Source organism: Chenopodium album, chromosome 13 (assembly GCF_948465745.1).
Source record: "Chenopodium album chromosome 13, dcCheAlbu1.1, whole genome shotgun sequence".
NCBI classification, from domain to species: domain Eukaryota; kingdom Viridiplantae; phylum Streptophyta; class Magnoliopsida; order Caryophyllales; family Amaranthaceae; genus Chenopodium; species Chenopodium album.
In genome coordinates, this window is record NC_137846.1 from 8,651,490 (window position 1) to 8,671,067 (window position 19,578).

The 19,578-nt window shown below is 33.1% G+C and overlaps 1 protein-coding gene across 2 annotated transcripts; it reads left to right on the plus strand.

The window, feature by feature from the left end:
• The first annotated feature begins 129 nt into the window (after positions 1-129).
• On the plus strand, positions 130-17,377 carry LOC145574517 (protein ALWAYS EARLY 2-like). Of its 2 annotated transcripts, none has more exons than XM_081632328.1 (19): positions 130-268; positions 822-920; positions 2,009-2,107; positions 2,459-2,521; positions 4,564-4,641; positions 5,102-5,270; positions 5,399-5,640; positions 5,751-6,096; positions 7,299-7,376; positions 8,837-8,967; positions 9,049-9,102; positions 10,512-10,814; positions 10,917-11,095; positions 11,181-11,463; positions 12,565-12,765; positions 13,688-13,849; positions 14,703-14,894; positions 16,001-16,270; positions 16,898-17,377. In XM_081632328.1, exons 2-19 carry the CDS (start codon positions 828-830, stop codon positions 17,060-17,062), a joined length of 3,108 nt encoding a protein of 1,035 aa, XP_081488454.1. In that variant the 5' UTR covers positions 130-268; positions 822-827; the 3' UTR covers positions 17,063-17,377. The 2 variants fall into 2 exon arrangements, with proteins under 2 accessions (XP_081488454.1, XP_081488455.1); XM_081632329.1 differs by having other exon boundaries at positions 5,399-5,637.
• Positions 17,378-19,578: the final 2,201 nt, after the last annotated feature.

Here is a 19,578-nt window from a genome sequence, read left to right on the forward strand (position 1 = left end):
ACGACGAAAAAGGTGCACAAAAAAAAAAAAAAAAAAAAAAAAAAAAAAAAACCTTCTTTTTTTAAACAAATAAAAAAATAAAATATTCTCATGACATTTAAGTTTTTCGCGGCAACGGCCCCCCTTTCACTCTCTTCTCTTTTTTTGAGTCTTCGTCGTCTTCTTTTTCTCTCTCTTCTTCTGCCGTTTTCTCTCTCCTCCTTCACTCTTACGCTTCATCTCAATTTCATATTCCTCATTTTTCTTCAATTCCTTTTTATAATCTAAGGTAATGTAATTCTGTAATTTGTTGCCACTTCTGATTGCTGATCTTTTCAATTTTTTCTAGGGTTTTACATTGTTGATTTTCTTAAATTTTCAGCATTTCCCCCTTTTTTCAAAATTTTGTTTGTGTTTCTTTTCTTTTGTCGATAGCAATTTTTGTTGTTTGTGTTTACTTTTTTATTTTCGATTTTTTTTTGAATTTTTTCTTTTGTTCATTTGGTGGTTGAATGTGATTTTTGTTTTATCTCTCCTCATTCTCCTTTTTTTTTTTTTTTTTTTTTTTTTTTTTTTTTGAAATTTGGTTTTATGAATTACGATTATTTGAAATTTTGATCTTCTTTTTACTTAATTGTTTGGTGTTTTGAGGTTATTTAATTCAATTTGATAAGTGATTTTTTTTTTTTTTTTTGAATTGGATCTTGATAATGCAAATTCTGGTTAAATTTTGGTGGTATTATTATTATTTTTAAAAAAACCTTGTTAATCTTTTGATTCGACTTATCCGATGATTAGGGCTTGCTAATTAATAATTTTTATTTTTTTAAAATTTTTTTTAGTGAAAGATGGCGCCAGTAAAGAAGTCGAGAAGTGTAAATAGAGTAATTACTTCTGCTAGTGATTCATCTCCAAGTAAAGATGAAAAATCCAAACAAAAGGTGAGGTTTTTATCATTCTTATTTTTGTAAGAAAATATTATTTATAATGATAATAATTTGACAATGAGTAGGTTGTTTTCTTGTTTATTTGTTGTTGTTAGTGTGACTTATTTTTGTTGCAATTTAGGTATGTTATTGATCTTTGAACAGTTGGGTACTATAAATTATATTTTGTCGAATAGTCGGTTAAACCTGTGGCGAAAAATGGTGTGGGTTTGATTTTATTAACCTATATAGGGGTTTAAGGGTTCATTACCATGGTTTGGTTGGTGAGAAATGTATGGTTTCTACGTAGTCGGATTATTTGGTGGTTTGTTTCGTGATCAAAGTATCATATGACTTTCATTCTGTGTAACAACTTGATGAGTTTTGTGAGTTGCTTTTGATTATATTTTTCCGGTTAATGATGGACCATCCTAAGATATTGTCTCATTTTAGTCATATGTTGAGGTACTTTTTAGGGGATAGAGTTGCAATGTTGCATAACCATGAGTCCATGAGTCTGAACTGACATTTCATTACAAAATCATTTGGGACTCATTATTGTTACCGTATTTTAACAGTATTGAATAAGCATTTTACTTGTTCGCAGATTTTAATTTGGTCATTTGCAAATAGAAAATTGTTGGTATTCTGTATTGGTCTGTTGATACATTTCGCTATCTGTATATTCTACTAGGCAATATACTGAATTGTCGCATGCTAATGTCTTTACTGTTTAGAGCATAGAAAATGTGAGGAACAGTTTTTAGTAAGACGCTGATGTACCACCTCTGATTTATACCTTTTTATCTGAGGCTTCCGAGCTCTTACCTTTACTCTTCTTTTTGGGTGATTGAATTTTAATAAATATTTCTGGTGTTTGTTTGTTTTTTTGTTTTGTTTTATACGAAGCATACTTTTCTCTTAGCTTTTGATATGGTCATTGGCCGTCTTTTTGATTTGTAAACTAAAGGATTGCCTGCAGATCTCATATTTTATGTTTCTTATCAGAGTTATATTTTCTAGATTTATGTATGCTTGTTGTGTGGATTTAGTGGGGAAAGTTTTAGAGGTTTGACGTAGCAATTTTATATTTTCTTATTTAGAAGCGGAAGTTATCTGATATGCTCGGACCTCAATGGAGTAAACATGAAATTGAGCGTTTTTATGAAGCTTATCGGAAGCATGGCCAAGACTGGAAGAAGGTAAGGGTATTTGCCAATGCTGCCTGAATCATACTTTTAAATTGTCATTGTGGTACCTTCTTGTGAGCTTGCTGTGATGAATTCATAAACAATACCGTGCATGCATCTGTATCAGTTTCTTAGGCTAATTAGCTCATTAATATAACTATACCAAATAAAAAAGCTATAAGTGTGGTGGGACCCAGATTCCTAATTATTGGTCATTGGGTGCTCTCTTTCTAGATTTATGATATTGAATGATTTACTCTTCCCCTTACTAACTCTTATTGTACTTGCAACTTATATCTTCCTTTTCATGCCATCACCTTTTTCCCCTTCTAATTTATTTATCTTGCTCATGGTGAATTTCAGGTTGCCACTGTTGTGCGTTCTAGGTCTATAGATATGGTTGAAGCATTGTACAATATGAACCGAGTAAGCATTGCTCTTAAATCTTTGAAAGTCAACGACTTTAACTTAGCTTTAGTGAGGAATAAGTTTTCTGTATTTCAGTATTTTTGCCCCTCAAAACATATTTTCTTACACCCCTCAAAAGTAAAGAATGTACATGATTTGATATGTGAGTATTCTGTTTTCTATGCCGTCTAGGGCCATCACAACCTTTTTGGAGGCCCTGTGCAAATAAGGAGTATAAAATTTGGCAAATGAATATTATCTTCTTCCGACTAATTTTTATAAAAAAAAACAAGAATAAATTGTTGTTTTTTTCCCTCCCTTAAAGGAACAAATATATTAATGTTGTAATTATCAGATGTGAAATATTAAGGCATTAGTGATTTACTATGGCAGTTTACAAAATGCATTAATTGCTGTTGAAAAAAGGAAAAGTTTAGTAGCAAATTAAATTGGCATTAATTGTTTTTTTTTAAAGTAAATGGCGAAAATAAGCGATTAATGGGAGTAGAACCCCCAACATCTACTATGTATCTATAAACACTAAACCACTAAGCCACGTTTAGTATGTATGTATATTTATTGCAGTACATAGTAAATTAGTAATTATATATTGACTTGAGACCCCAATCAGAATTGGGCTGTGTGCGGCTGCATGGGCTGCACTAGGTATGAGTCGTATGACTGATTTCTGCCCTGATGCTGGGATGACTGATTTCTTTGAAACTAGGGTTTGTTCTGTTAGTTGTTTTGTTTATAACATCTATTATATCCTAATTTGTAGTTGATACTAGTGCAAGAGTAATTTCTGTAGAGAGTGAATCTAATATGGGATGGTCATTGTCAATAAAGAAACCTAATGTTATCAATCAATTTAATTTTGTTTGAATCAATAGATCATGAATTTATTTGTCGTGGAGGAGAGAGTAGCTGTCTCTAAGTTGTAAGGAGCTGTCATATCTCAAAATCAATGCGAATCACCGATATATAAATATTACAGTGATTGATACGTCATATTATAGTATGTGATAAGTCATAAGGACGGAAACAATGCACCGTAGATTATTTACTGTATTAATGTATTGATAAGTTTCTTTTGCTTGGCTCAAATCGTGGTAAGGCAAGTACTGATTTATTTAGTGGTGAAATGCTAGAATTTTGGGATTTTGCCTTGTATCTCGGGACAAATTGGATTTTGAACCTAGTGAAAATGTCAACTGTAAAGCATGCCAAGATGTGAAAGTTAGGAATATTTGATATTTTGAGAACTCGTCACAATTAATTTCTCTCTTGCTTCATTGAGTAATTGTTTATGTGTTATTGTAAACTTAAGAACCTTGTGTTTTTGAAATATGTGTTTGTTAACTCCTCCATATAGAGGTTCCTTTGACAGTACACTTTTTATTTGTGGACATTTAAAAATGAGTTACTTGTATTACTTACCTTTGAAAAGTTGGTATCTTGAAAATTGAAGATGAGAATATGCTCTTAAGAGTTTTAACCCCCACTATCCTTGCTAGGCCATGTAATCTATGCTACATGAACTTAGATATAATTAACTGTCATACAAATTCATGTCTATATGTCCTAGGGTTAGAATTAGCCAATTTCCTTATATTTGGTTTTTTGAGGATATTACTTTCCTTCGTAGAAGTAATTATTTTCATGTTAATGCCTGATTATTAAGTGTCAATTCCGGGTACTTGACATGATACCAAGAATTTATATTAAGTATATGGCAAGGCATGTGGGTTTAAAACTGAGTACATGATGAAATATTTTAATATCTATGGGGGGTCAGTGCAGTGGAATGGCTTTTTTTTCGTTTTTGTTGACTGTTAAAGTTTGTTAAATGAAAAGATGTGCAAGCAACATATATTAGCAGGAAGTAGAGGTAAGATGATATAATGAGTGAATTGTTACTCTTGACTTTTGCTTTGATTTGATTATTTCTCTGTACCTTCGGTGCTCTAGTTTTTTTATTTTCATATTATTGTAGAAACATTTTGATTGTTGGAAGCATTACTTATAAACATCTACTTGCTCTTGCTCTTGCTCTTCAGGCATACTTATCTCTACCAGAAGGCACAGCTTCTGTGGCTGGACTCATAGCAATGATGACTGATCACTATAATGTCCTGGTAAGATCTTAGCTGACTCTTGATGGATCTTTTGGTTGCTCTATAAAATTATTTTCTTACCCAATTCTAACTGAATCCTGTAGGAAAGTCCTATTTATATATTAATTCTCCTGAGAGGTGACTATGATCTGCCTTGAGATGAGTGGTGCTTATTTCTTTTAGATAATGGTATTAGTGACAAATTTAGTTGCTGAAAAATTAATGTGCATTTTATCCGTTCTTTGTGTGATCAGTCAAGTGCTGTGATTAGTTTTATAATTTATAGGTCTTAATTTCTGATTAAGAAGTGTAAATTGGATATTTTCTCATTGTAGAGATTATTGTCTGCTTTTGCTTGTTGCTCTTCTAATTTATTTGTTGTGATCACGATAAGAGTTTACAGTTTTTTTTTTTTTTTTTTTTTTTTTGGTAATACACATTCTTCCTTGTGATCATTAAATTGATTTCATCATATTGGTAGGATGGAAGTGGCAGTGAAAAGGAGATTAAGGGGCCTGAGGTAATGGCTCGAAAGATTCAGAAAAGTACTAAAGCAAAGGGTTTGCTTGACACTTTTAGAGATGATTCTAAGCTTCAGTCTACAGGCTCAAATGATGGCTGCTTATTCTTGCTAAAAAATCGTGGTGATGGTATTGTCCTCTTGCTAATAATAATCTTGTTTCAATGTGACATGTATCGTGTGAAGTTTTAGTTTGGTTTTATAGGTTTGATTGCATAACCAAGTTGCATTGAGCTTTGATCTTACTCAAACCTTCAGGTATCCAGCTGAATTTCCCTGTAAGAAAAAGGACACCTCGTGTACCTGTTTCATGCTTGGACATTCATCCAAATAAGAAGTCTCGAGTGTCGGGGAAGATTGCAAATGACAATGGTGTTCCATATGGGGATTTAAGGCCGAAAGAAGCATGGTGCAATCTAAATTCCCCACACAGCTCACAAACAATGTACAGAAAAAATGAATGTGCAAGGACTTCACAAGTCTCAGCTATAGAAGAGGTGGTATGTTTATGGCTAGTCTCTGGCCCAATGGTTTTAGAGGTTTCTAAAGATATCTTTCAGTTTCATGCAAGGTGTTTAATTGTTTTTACTTTTTTACGTTTGTGTTCCAGATGTCACGATCTCCTGTTCTGAAGGTCAGGAATGGTGGATTTGCAGCAGACAGAGATTTTAAAGAATGCAGCTTGGGCTACAATGAGGCCAAAACTGAAAATTGGGCCAGGGATAGAGTGGATATAGGTAAATCTGCTTTAGCTGAGTACAAGAAAGGGAAGAAAGGAAAGAAAGGAAAGAAAGAGGAAGTTCAGCACTCCGAAACTACGTTATTTGATAATATTAGAGAAGCTTACAAGTATGCTGATAAAGGACCAGGAAGAATTGGTTCTGATGGAAAAAGTGCCGATATTTGCAGATCAACTTCTGAGGGCCAAAGTAGAGGCAAGAAACTGACCTTTGAAGGTAGCTATGCTCTTGTTATATTGTTTTATATCTCTCCTATTTTTCCTTCTTTAAGTCTGGGGTAGAGAAATAAAAAAGCGTTTTTTGATTGTTGGGGATGCAGAAAAATTGGTTTACGTAGGAAACAGATTTGACAGAGGGAAGGACCAGCTACGCTATAGTAGTTGGGAAGGCAGAAGCAACTGTGTTCCATGCATCCTTGCTTTTTAAGATGGCATAAAATTTTACGTAAAACCTCATGAGCATTGAACTTGAGATTAAAAAAGAAGCTAAAACCACTTCTCATTTCTCCAGCCTTCAGTCTTGTATTTGTGATAGCCAATATTTGTTGACCATTAAAGCACCTTACAACCCTTATTTCTTATCTACATTAGCCTCAAAATGGTGGCTGAAAACATCCAAGTACCCACCAGACTTTAGTATACATAAAGTTTTCTTTAATATTTATGGAGGCCAACATTTGCTGACCATTACAGTTCCTTACACCCCTTATTTCCACTGAAGCTTATATAAGATGATATCTCGTTTTCCCTAAATTGGTGGCTGAATACATTTAAGTACCCACAAACCTCAGTTACACTAATGAAGAATATGACCTCTATTGAGCAACACAATTATTAAAAGTATTTGTGTAGAATAATACATGGGTCACTGCCAGCAAAATATAATGTAACTAGAAAACATTATTTACATAACAATATAGTTAACTACTCCAGTAGTTATTTATTTATGTTGTGAGAGTAAAAATCGGGGGCCTGTTGTTTAAAATAGTAAGCTTAAATTTGTTGTTGTTAAATGAAACATTATATATATAGGGAGTATTTCCTATGTGTTTTTTTTTTTTTTTTTTTTTTTTTTTTTTGCTTTACCCATTGTTAGGGCTGTTCTGTTCACCTTATTGTCACTTATTTCAGGTGTAATAAGTTCCGATAAGTTTAGTTCAGGAAATAAGGATTACCATGTACAAATTACAACTAAAATATGTTTTAGTAAGTTCAGATAAGTGAAAATTAGGTGAATAGAGCACACCCTTAGTGTAGTATATAGTGTGTAATTTGTGTTCTCTCTCTCTCTCCCTCATTTTTTTTTTAATTTTCTGGTTGTGTTCTACCCAGTTCTACTTTTTGCCAATTTGGCACACCCATTTTACCATCTTATCATAATATACTTTGGTGGTATAATGCATATCTGTTGCTTGGCAGATGAACTTGCAGCTTGTGATGCGTTGCAGACTTTGGCTGAAATGTCCTCAATGATGCCATTTATTGCTGCAGAACCTGGTAAACCGTCTTTCTCCCTTTTCTGCTGAATCCTGATATTATGATTGCGTTCTTAGCTGTGGCACAGAACGCAGATACCATCTATAGCTTACATCTGTTCCTTTTCTATGTTCTGTTTTTTTATTTATTTTAAAATTTACTCTAACCAATATATGAAAATGGCTTGGGGAGCATTTTTGGGGGCAACACATTTATGTTGATTTTCTTTCTGCAGCTTCTTGAGCCCTCTTTTCTTGTCCTTTTACTTTCATCTCATCAATTCTTTAGTATTGTATCTGGAATGTTGTCGTAGGTTTTTAATTCTCTGCTGTTTTTTATTTTTTATTTTTTTAATAAAGATTTTTACTTGTTCTATCCTCTGCCTTGTTTGCTGTTAAAAAATTTAAATTCTCATAATTGTAGCTGTAAATGTAAATTACATTGCCTGGTGTATCTTGTTACATGTATATAGAGATTTTTATCTGATTGTTTTACTTCTATGTAATCTTTCTATGTCAAGATTTATTTTTAGCCAATGCCCCGGGTCATTACATGAAGTTAGCAATTATACATTTAATTCATGACTTAATCTTCTCTAAGAGTGTGTTTGGTTTGATGTAATATATTTTCATAGAAAAAGGTTCCCCCCCCCCCCCCCCCTCCCTCATTTTCAGTTGCAGTTAAGCTCTTTTATATTCCATAGTGACTGGCCTCCGAGCATATGATTTTTTTAAATGCATTTGTTCGTTATTAAAATTATTTCGATGTTTCTTGTAATGCCCTAGTTAATTGTTTAGGGCATGAAATAAATTATAAGCTGTTATCTAAGGGGTATATTTCTATTTTTGCATTTGAAGTTATACCTAAAATCTCAACTTTCTCAGAAGATCAATGACAGGGTCTGATGTTTTTGGCCTTTGGTATATGGCTCTATATTCATCTATATAACTATATAAGTGACTGTACATTTGATAATTTTGCAATGCAGATGCAAGTAAGTTTTATTAATATGTGGGTTTCTGTTAAGGTCAGACTGTGTGATTCTGTCCATAATCTACAAATCATATACATATATATTTGGATTGTAATTTTGAAATTAAAGTTTTCTAATTGGTTAATACATGTGTTGACAGTAGTTCTGAATTTCAAATGTCTTTGGTACAGCACTTTCATGGCTTTGTGAACCTTGCTGTCATGTAACTCATGTTTGTATTATTTTTCTTCGGATTTAAGCCATGGTGAATGTTTCTGTCATGATCATGCTCTCTGCCTTCGGGTTTAGGCCACTGTATACGTTTCTCAGTATTTTTGGTGATGTGTAGTTTATAGAAGATATATGCAAGGAAATTTTCCAGTTAACAGAGCACGGATGTTTTCTATCTGACAATCTTGTCGATATTTATTTGGAACCCTGTAATGCTGTATTGCTGAATTTTGGCTTAATTACTGATCATTTCTTTTACAATATACTGTCTTTGAAGCTGAGGATGCTGGAGATTCTGTACTTGTTCGGGAAACTGTAGTTAATAGGGTTGCTTGTTCCAATATTGCATTAAGTGATGAGAAGGCCAGTGTTGAGTTCAAGAAGAAACGGAAGTCCCAAGCTTTAAAGGTAACGATCCAGCTGCATTTTTTTTTTCTTTTTGTTCATCTAATTGTCTTTTAAACATTTACTATCTTGGATGCGTCGCAGGTGCCAAAGGCTGAATTTCCCAATGATTTTTCTAAAAAGCCCACAGAAGATGAGGTAGGAAATTAATTACTCTCAACACTTTTCTGTGTGAATTCTTTGATGCTACTGTGATTTATGTGATAGTTTTCTCACCTTGTTTGTTCAGTTTAATTTGATACGTGTCTGTATTCCTGCAATGGTTTCAGCATAATGAAATTTTTTTCATACCTGTAATTATTCTTAGTTGATTTAGTTTTGCCTTATAATTTTCTCATGTTTAAATTTATATTGAAATCAGAAAAGAGGCAAGCAGACATAATCTTTTCTTTTCTTTTCACCTCCTCATTCGACTTAATCTTTGGATGTGCATCTTTTGGCTGGCATTTTGTTTGAGTCAAGGGGATATAATCATGAATTAGTGGTTGGAATGTTAAGCACATGTATTTTTCAGCTTAATATTTATCTGTTAAAATCTCACTTTTAGCAGTCTTCCAGTGCATGGCTCATAGGATATTCAGATATAGTATATCATGAACATGCTTGTGAATACTCCCTTCATCACAGAATAGGGTGCCTATTTTCATATTTATAGTCAAACTTTTACAACTTTGACTAAAAATTCTCATTAATACATACAATAAACATACTATCAACTTTTATAATCTCAGCTATTTATAATTTTGGTTAATGTGATTCTAAAGGTATTGATAGTCAAATGTACATCTTTCAGAATGTGTAAAATGAAATAGTCTCTATATTATAGGACGGAGGGAGTAATTAATGTGGGTGCTGACCAGTGTAGAAATCATCAATGGACTGTGAAGTGAAAAGCATAGGTTTCTTGTTTGTGCTTAGATTTCTGAGAATTCGAATTAGGTTTTCTTCATGTCCTCTAGGAGTCTAGGTTCATTGTGTCAACAAGATTGGGTGTGCATTTCCCCAGCTGCTTATCTCTGGGCTATTGATTTGAGGAAGCAGAAGATGACTGGAACAACTGAGCTACAGTTAATGAATTAGGATTAGCTCTTTGTTGGTTATCAATAGACTTTCTATCTTTATAGCTCACTGACTATTGTAATAGATAAATGAACCAAGGTAAAGGTTACATGGTGCAAAATATGTTACTTCCACAAGTGATGGATTCTTTTATATGGGAAAAATAAACCAATAGATTGTCTGAAAATTTTTTCGTTGGCAGTTTTAGTTGGCGATTGCTAACTTCTAGCGGCATAAGTGATCCTGTGGTTTTAATGTTGATTTTGTATTTTGGATTCCTCAATGGTTCTTGACTTGTTTGTTTGGTTGGATTGACTGTTTTTTAAAATTTTATTTTAACATTGCAACTTGGTGAGGCTTGCTTTTGACAATTTGTTTAGGAGGATGAGTTAGCTATGACTCTATGAGATATCTATGGCCTGTTTTGTGCTTATTTCTTGTAGCTATTTGACCTTAAGTTTTATTACTGCTAAATTACTGTCTTGTAGAGTGTGGCTGATGAGGATGTGAAGTCTGGAAATAGTAGTGGACAGATCTCTGTTGTTTCCAAAAATTGTAAATCATTGGTTAGGTCTCCAGACGTGTCTTCTAGCAATGACCCTCATACAGGAGAGGCAGAAGTTGCAGTGTCTAGTGCACATGTTCACCATGCTAGCCAGGTTGTTAACCCTACAGGAAGGAAACGTAGACGAAAACGAGACAGAACATTCCTTCTAAAGGACAAAAATTATACTCTGAGTTGTTCTAGTGATAGCTTGTCTGTACCTCATGATAGATTGCAGGATGTGAAGGTCAGTTTGCTTATTTCCAACAATAATTGACTCAGGATTCTTCTTTCTTCTCAATTATATAGCCTATGCTTATTTTTCTATCTTGAACAACTTAAATTGTAGGGAAAGCTTTTGCATTGTCTTTCCTGGCATGAAGTACGCAGATGGTGTGTGTATGAGTGGTTTTACAGTGCCATTGATTATCCTTGGTTTGCTAAGAGGGAATTTGTGGAGTACCTAGATCATGTTGGATTGGGACATATTCCAAGACTTACTCGTTTTGAATTGGGTGTTATTAGAAGGTAAATTTTTTATTGTTACTGTGAAAAGTTTCTCTCTCTTGAGAGGAAGGGCTGTTAAGTTTGACTGAAATATATATGATTGCAGTTCCCTTGGTAAACCTCGGAGATTCTCTGAGCGTTTTCTACAGGAAGAGAGGAAGAAACTTAATCAATATCGTGAATCTGTTAGGACTCAATATGCTAACCTTCGGGCTGGCCTTGGGGAAGGACTTCCAACAGATTTAGCTTGTCCACTGTATGTTGGACAAAAAGTAGTTGCTATTCATCCAAAAACAAGAGAATGTCATAATGGCAGTGTCTTGACAGTTGATCGTGACAACTGCATGGTCCAGTTTCATCATCCGGATTTGGGGGTTGAACTCGTCATGGTATTTTCTAATTTCCCTTACAGTCTTTCTTGCTTGCTGAAATGTCTTGATGCCTATAGCTCAAGTTGCTCATGTCTTTTAAGGCCATACTTCCAGAATCTTGTCTTGAAGGGTCATACTTAGAGCATGGTGTGTACAAAATGTAAAGACGTCTTGCTGTCAGCTAAACACTATTTATTTTTTGCAATTTTCTTTAGAGAGGGATGAAAAGTGATACATGTGAATTCATAATTGCAAGGTTTCCAATGAGACGGAGTAAGAGTAATTGCAGGGAAGAAGAGAAGAATAGAAATCATGAAGAAAAAGATTATGTCGATCCTTTTCCTGTGAATTTATTTGTTAAATTTATGAGTATGCTCCTTAAGGGGGGCTTCAGTTTGGGTAATAAAAGCTTCATGGGCAATAACCCCTTTTGTTCCCTCTGCCTTGTTGCCGCTTGAAACTAGATATCAATTATCCAGCTTAGGGGATGGTGGTTGATTCTTTGGCTTCCTTTAATTTAGAGATTGTAATGTTAAGAGTATAGAATAAATTTCTGTAGTTATCTCATGATGTTATGATTTGAAGGTTCTGCATTTAATGAAATATTACACTTATTTCTCCTAAATTAAATTTGGACTAAATATGCTCAGCTAAGTCATGTCAATATGATGCCCCTACTAATGGGGCCATTTTGAAAATTTATTAAGGATAATTTTCCAATATCTCCAAAAGGATGTTACCTTTTTTTGTTTTTTGGTTCTTAGGTCATTCCAGAAAGAATTACTATTAGCTGTAATTGTGACAATATTCCCTGGTACTTGTAACTCTTATCCCGTTTATAATTTAGGTGACCAATATTATCCCATGCCGAACGACTAATTGTTTTCAGTAATTGAATTTCTTAGTAGTCAATTGTAATATGTTATGGGCATTCTTTCCCATGATATAGAATATTTCTGTGATGAAATACTATAAATGATAGGGCACGAATGATTTATATATTTTTTTATACTTTGTGCAGATTAGTTAATTAAGCCATTTAGTGTTTTTTTTTTTTTTTTCAATTTATTTATTTATTTATTTTTTTGGTATTTTCAATTTTTTTAATCTCTGAAACAGGATATTGATTGCATGCCTTTGAACCTGTTGGAGAATATGCCTGAAGATTTGAAGAGGCAGAATATGCTATTTGATTACCGCTGCGTACAAGTTCCAAAAATCAACGGAGCAAATTTTTCCGCTTTAGAGGAGTACAATAAAAATGTCAATCACCATATAAGAGTTCCTTCATTCAGCCCATCAGTTGCAGCCGATATGAAGGTAATTTGCAACTTTTTTGAGAAAAAAAAAATATTACTGTGATGTTGTTCTTATGTGGTCTCTTGATTGAGGATCATTTTGTTTGTAAAGAGCCTCTGAGGGATGTAAAAGAAAACTGATCTTTACGCCATTGATTTTTTTGTTCAGCCTAGGATTGGGGGATGATAATATGAGTTAGCTTGAGCTTGGTGCACAAATGCACAATTCATTTTCAAGCCTTGAATTTAAGGCTTAGCTTCAGTTGTATATAATTATAATAATAATTTGATGATGGGTTGGTACCCCATTTACATGTGGAGTTAGATTGCCTTAGTTCTTGTGGGGGATGGCTATCTTTTCCTTAAAAGGAGAGTATGGGACTATGGCACTGTTTTTCTCATTTTGATTTAATTTGTCTACATTTAATGGAGAAGTAAATTATTATACTCTAATACTATCATATCATTGTGAACCAACCCATGATCATTTTTTTCAGGGAAGTTGGGATTCAGTTTTTTTTTACTAATTTTGAATAATTGGTTGCTGCATTTAGGATATGCAATCTATAAGGAACAATCAATTTGTAATCGCCAGTGTAAGGTTATATGAATCTTAGTTATCTTTACCCCACCCTTGCCTTGGGCCTGAACCTTTTATGGGGCATCGGGGTTAATAGGTACCAACAGAGTGAATGCGATATGATAAAAATGAGGGCATTGTCCTTTGGCCCTACCTGCTAAAGATGTCAAATTGGGTGTGTGGATTGGGTCTTGTGACTCTTGTTGGATCGGGTTTGGGTTATGCTGTGCTGGTTTGTCAGTGCTGATTGAATTATGATTCAGTTCACTCTGGGTTGGTTGGGATGTTCTTGGGTTGGGTTTACAGCCCGGTGATCCTACATTGGACCTCTATCCTGATTTGTTGGACATTTGTAATTTTGCAGGCTAAGCCAGCTTGTCTGAGTGCATATGCTAAGGTAGTAGGCAGTGGAAGTTTCCAGATACCATCAGCAACCCAAAATAAATCTTACAATATGGCTCAGCTGCACCTGCAGGAAGGTCATATGCGATTTATTCCTGGGTTGACTGGGGGTCTAGATCAAAAGGTATGCTTTCTGCTGAAGATATCATTGAATGATATTAGAGTATAATATAATTATTCCAAGTAATTGTTAGAAGTTTATGGGAGGATGTAACTAGTTCAGGCCTTCTGGCTGTTGATCATGGTCTCTGTTTTGTTTGGAGAATTTTTTGCTGATGAACCATCAAAATAAAGTTCCAATGAACTATAGTAATAGATTTGATTTTGAGCTGTGGTGTCCGCACTTGATACAATTTTAAATTCTAACTTTATTGTTGAATGATTGTCATGCAAGAAGAATCTTCTGGTTTGTATAAACTTTGTTCTTTTGCTTGTAGTATCTGTATTATGATTCATTAAGAATTGGAAATTCATCTAATTTCGCACTCAGTTTTGTTCAGTATCTGTGCTATATTATATTGTGTAGTAAACACACACACACCTTGACTGCTTATGTTTGTTTTCTTTTTACCCTTGTACATATACAATGAGATAGAAGTCATTTAGTTTTCTTCCTGCAACTTTCAAAGATTTTTTCTTCCTCTCTTTAGTTATTTGCTGCTGTTTATCAACCTTTCAGGAAACAAACCGAGAATGTGTGTTACTAATAGTTTTTAATGTAATAATATTAGAAAACTGTGCAGAAACATTTTGAGATATTGAGATCCATTAATCTCAACCATAGATTTGTATGACAGAATATGATTATGGTTTTTGGAATATTTGGTCATGTAGTGAGATTTTGTGCTCGCCTTCTTAGCCTTTTTCAGCCATATCAACTGCGTGTTTTGATTTATTTTTTTTAATTTTTTTTTAACGTTTTTTTTTTTTTTTTTTTAAAGGATCAAATTAATTTGACTTTGTAATTTCTTCTACAGGTGTTTGTTCAGAGTTGCTCAGAAAGTCTGCCTTCTTGTCCACATCCCACAACAGAATCAGTTGGTTTAAATGAAAATATGCCATCTTTAAACAATTCTGGAATCAGTTGTCAAGAAACTGCATCCAATGTGGCAGAAATTGTTGAAGGATCTAAAGATAAGGCGCAAAAAATGGTAGATACTGCTACAAAGGTACAGAATGGACCTGAAATTGCTGTAGTTTCATATGCCACCTTACTCTCTTTTGTAGTGGTTGTTTTTTTTGGTCATATAACAGTCTACGATTAACTGATTAAGGATTCCCACTTGATTTTTTATTTTTTTGGATTTTAAGAGAAATGATTTTAGTAGCTAGTTAACTTGTAAGAAGAAGGTGCTTTTCCCCATTTTTCATGGCCCCATATCAATCTTCGCTGTTGCTTCCCGTGTGATCCAAAATTATTGTGGTCTAAAGGCATTAAAACATCAAGATAAGGACTAAGCAGAATCAGAAAGAATATAATAAGAAGATGCACACTTATTCATGAGAAAATTTTCTCCTCAAACTCTGTTTATTTCTACTTGAGTTCTCATGGGCTGGAACTAAAGTTAAACTCAGTGTGTTGCACCCAGATTCCTGAACGAACTGTTTTAATTTGCATAGATAATTATGCCCCCCCCCCCCCCCCCATTTCTGCTATGTAAACTGCATGGATATTACAGTATCACCTTTCATTCCTTGCAATAGTAGTAATAACTATGCAGAATCAAAGATATTACTTATCTAATAGGAGGAAGAAAATGTGGATAAGCATTTGATTGTTTCAGGAAAAAAAATTCTTATAAAGTCCTCTTAGTAACAAAGAGATTTGTATGAAGTTATAATATGATGAAGTTTTGTCGGTAGGCCTGCTGTATTAACTTTTTTATTGTTCATGGCTATTGTACCTCTGCACCACACTGTTTTTCACTTTTTGTCGATGTCATAAAATTCAGATTAAATGTTACTACTCTGTTTATTGGGCATCTTCTGCTTTGAAAAGCTATAATTGATTAGTGACTATCTCTTGAAGTCCATGATTTTTTTCTCTCAATGCAATATCTGGGTTCCATGGCACCAGGGAATTGAGGACCTTAGCCTTGTCCATTTTTTTTTTTTTACACTGGTTAGCTCATTATCATGACATAGTAATTGGCCTGGGGAGGTTATAGTGGAGAAATCTGACATGAACATGGTGATTATTATTGTGGCAAAGATCAACTTGCATACTGTTCATGGTAACTAGCAGTTAATAAAATACTCTTGATTATTATTTCAGGCAATCTCTATTATGAAAGAAGGTGAAGATGCATTTGGAAGAATTAGGGAGGCTTTGGATGCCAGTGGCAAAAGTGAGCGTGCGATACCATCTTCAAATGCAGTTCGAGGAAGTTTGCCTCATCAGAACCCACTTACTTCCTGTGCTTCCGAGGCCCCTCTGTCATGTGATGCTTTTACTGAGCAACCAACTGATCATTCTGTGTCAAATGATCTTCAGATCCCTTCTGACCTTATTACATCATGTGTTGCTACTTTGCTTATGATACAGGTATTTTTCAATAATTATGAAACTGATGTTATTTTGTTTGGTTCGCGATTGTTCTATGATTTGCTGCCTCACCACTTGTTCGAAATGGATCATCCCAGTATTGTTGTTAAATTTTTTTTTTTTTTACTTAAAATTGTTTTCGATTCTAGTACCAATCCCTGTTTCCATGTCTTGTTTGGACTTGTTACTGCCCCTATCTGGCAACTTTTTTTTTTTTTTCTCAAGAGACTATTTAACTCTTTTTTTCTTCTTTTCTTTTTTTAAAGAAACAGTTGCCTGGCCTTTTTACTTTCTGTATTCTGGTGGAATTCCGGCTGTCTTTAATTTTTTATGGCTGGAGGGGTACTTGTTGATTTTATAAAACTTGAACTGAATCATTTTGCAAAATATCGATGCTGTTGCTAATTGGTACCATTGGGGGGGGGGGGGGTCCATGAATTTTAATCCTTGAAAGGATCACCATCTTGATTTAAATTTTGTTACCTAGACATAAATTGTGTGGTTTAAATGTTTCTTCGTCCTCTAGTCAATTTTTGCTGCTTTATGATTTCTGCATGTTGTAAGTTAAATGTCTATGATACGTTATTTCATGGTACATCACTGACCATTTCTTTTAACAACTTGCAGACTTGCACTGAGCGACAATATCCACCTGCAGAGGTCGCGCAGATATTAGATGATGCTGTGACAGGTTTGCATCCATGCTGCCCGCAAAACCTCTCAATTTACAGGGAGATACAAATGTGCATGGGAAGAATTAAGACCCAGATATTAGCGCTTGTACCAACATAACAGTATATATCTGCACCTGTTTCTTCAGGTGGGCTTGTACATAAAAACCATGAGATATCCTCTATAATTTTTGTAGTTTGCTAACCCTAAGATAGATTATTCAAAGTAGATATTTACCGATTCATATAACTAGGAATGATAGGAAGGAATTTTCCGCCGGACCAACTATTGTGATGTAAAAATTATTTATGGATGGGTTCCTTCACAATAATAAATCGATGTGAATCTAATTTCACAGCTTGGATTATGTAATAATTTAGGCGTTTTGTGAAATTTTCAGAGTTATCTGAGATGTTCTCAGAAGCTTGAGGTCTTCAAATATTTTGGGATTGCTTTTAAAATCTAACCTTGTTTACCTTCATTGAATACTTTCATCTTGATCTATACAAGTATACTTCAGAACTTCTACACAGCCTACACTCCATCATACATTCATACTGAATAAATCAGAATAATCCAGAAGCAATCATGCCAAAATTTAGGAAAGAATAGAACTTGAGCTACAAGAAATACCAAAACTAATTCAATCCTTAAAATCCAAGGAAATAATTACACCGACCAAAAAAAAAAAACTTCATATAAACCCCCTCAAGATAACTTTAATTATTTTTGTCCACAATTTTAACTCCTCAATTTCTTGCCTTAAACTCTCCTTCATTGAAACATAAGCCAACGAACGTAACAACAACTAACAATGTCTACCTCTACACCATCAATGGAGTCTTCCTCTCCTACATCGACCCCAACCGACACGAATTGTTACCGTCCTAACCAAGAAAGTCGAAGTACGTATGCGTACCCTGATTACGATTGGATTCCTGTACTCGACTTACCACCTTCAAATTCGAATAATAAAGTCAACCAAAGTCAAAGTCAAAGTCAAAGTCAAAGTCAATATTATTCAAGTAGTGTCTACCAATTTGAACCGTCGCCTACTGCTGTTTTGGCTTCACAACTGTACGTCCTACAACCCGCTCCCGCTATGATGTATGTTCCTCAAGTTGAGTACTGCTGTTGCTGTGACGCGTCAACGATGGTATTCAAGACTTGGAATTAATTAAACAGTTGTTCTCGATTTAATTGATTGGATTACGTATTTAGATGATATTGTTACACTTTATTTCCTTTTATTGTGTTTTTATTTGGTTACGTATGTATGTAGTACTATTATATATAAATAATTCAAGATTGATTTAATCTTGATCTTTTATGCTAGTCTGATTATGTTAAATAAATAAAAAATATACATATGATTCCTTATTTCATTTTGGTCAAATGTTGTGAGCAGAAGTATTTAACGAATTGAATAGATAGATAGAGAAGAGAGAAGGGAAAGAAAGAATAAGATGAATGAGCAAAACTAATAAAGAACGCTTAATATATTATTGCTTTGTTACGGCCCCGTTCTTTAGAGCTGCTCTGCTCTGCTTTGCTCTGCTGAAATCTGCTCTGCTTTGCTCTGCTCTGCTGAAATTTGCTTTGCTTTGCTCTGCTCTGCTCTGCCCTGCTCTGCTCTGCTTAAAATTAATACTTAATATTGAATTATTATAATAATAATGTATATTTAATAAAAATAATAATAAATAATTAATACTTAATGATAATAATAATTAATATTTAATAATAATAAATAAATAAATAATATTTATTAATAATAAATAATATTTATTAATAATTAATATTTATTAATAATAATACTTCCTCCGTTTTATTTTACTTGCAACACAGCCTTGTGGCACGTGTTTTGAGCTCTGGTTTATGTAATGTAAATGGACAAATATTTCATTATAATTTTTACAAATGATACTTAGCTCTATTCTAATTTTCGTGTAAAAATTATATTGATAAAATCCCTCGTTTACCCTCACTAATCATCTCCTAAACCTGCGTGCTTAAAAGGTGTGTTGCAAGTAAAAGAAAACGGAGGAAGTATATAATTAATATTTAATAATAATAATATAATTAATATTTAATAATAATAATATAATTAATATTTAATAATAATAATAATTAATATTTAATAATAATATAATTAATATTTAATAATAATATAATTAATATTTAATAATAATAATATAATTAATATTTAATAATAATAATATAATTAATATTTAATAATAATATAATTAATATTTAATAATATTAATATTATTAATAATAATTAATTTTTAATAATAAAATTTAATGATTATAATAATAGTAATAATAGTAGTAGTAGTAGTAGTAGTAGTAGTAGTAGTTGTAGTAGTAGTAATAATAATAATAATAATAATAATAATAATAATAATAATCATAATAATCATCATAATAATAATAATGATATTTAATATTTAATAACAATAATAAAGCATTACAATTATTATTATAGTATTAGTAGTAGTAGTAGTAGTAGTAGTAGTAGTAGTAGTAATAATAATAATAATAATAATAATAATAACAATATTAGTAATAATAATAATAATAATGATAATAATAAAAATAATAATAATAATAATGAAATCTGCTCTGCTCTGCTC

Coding starts and splice junctions, on each gene's coding strand:
- LOC145574517 (XM_081632328.1), top strand. CDS start 828: ATGGCGCCAGTAAAGAAGTCGAGAAGTGTAAATAGAGTAATTACTTCT. Junction 10,815..10,916: donor ATAGATTGCAGGATGTGAAG/GTCAGTTTGCTT, acceptor CTTAAATTGTAG/GGAAAGCTTTTGCATTGTCT. Junction 13,850..14,702: donor CTGGGGGTCTAGATCAAAAG/GTATGCTTTCTG, acceptor TTTCTTCTACAG/GTGTTTGTTCAGAGTTGCTC.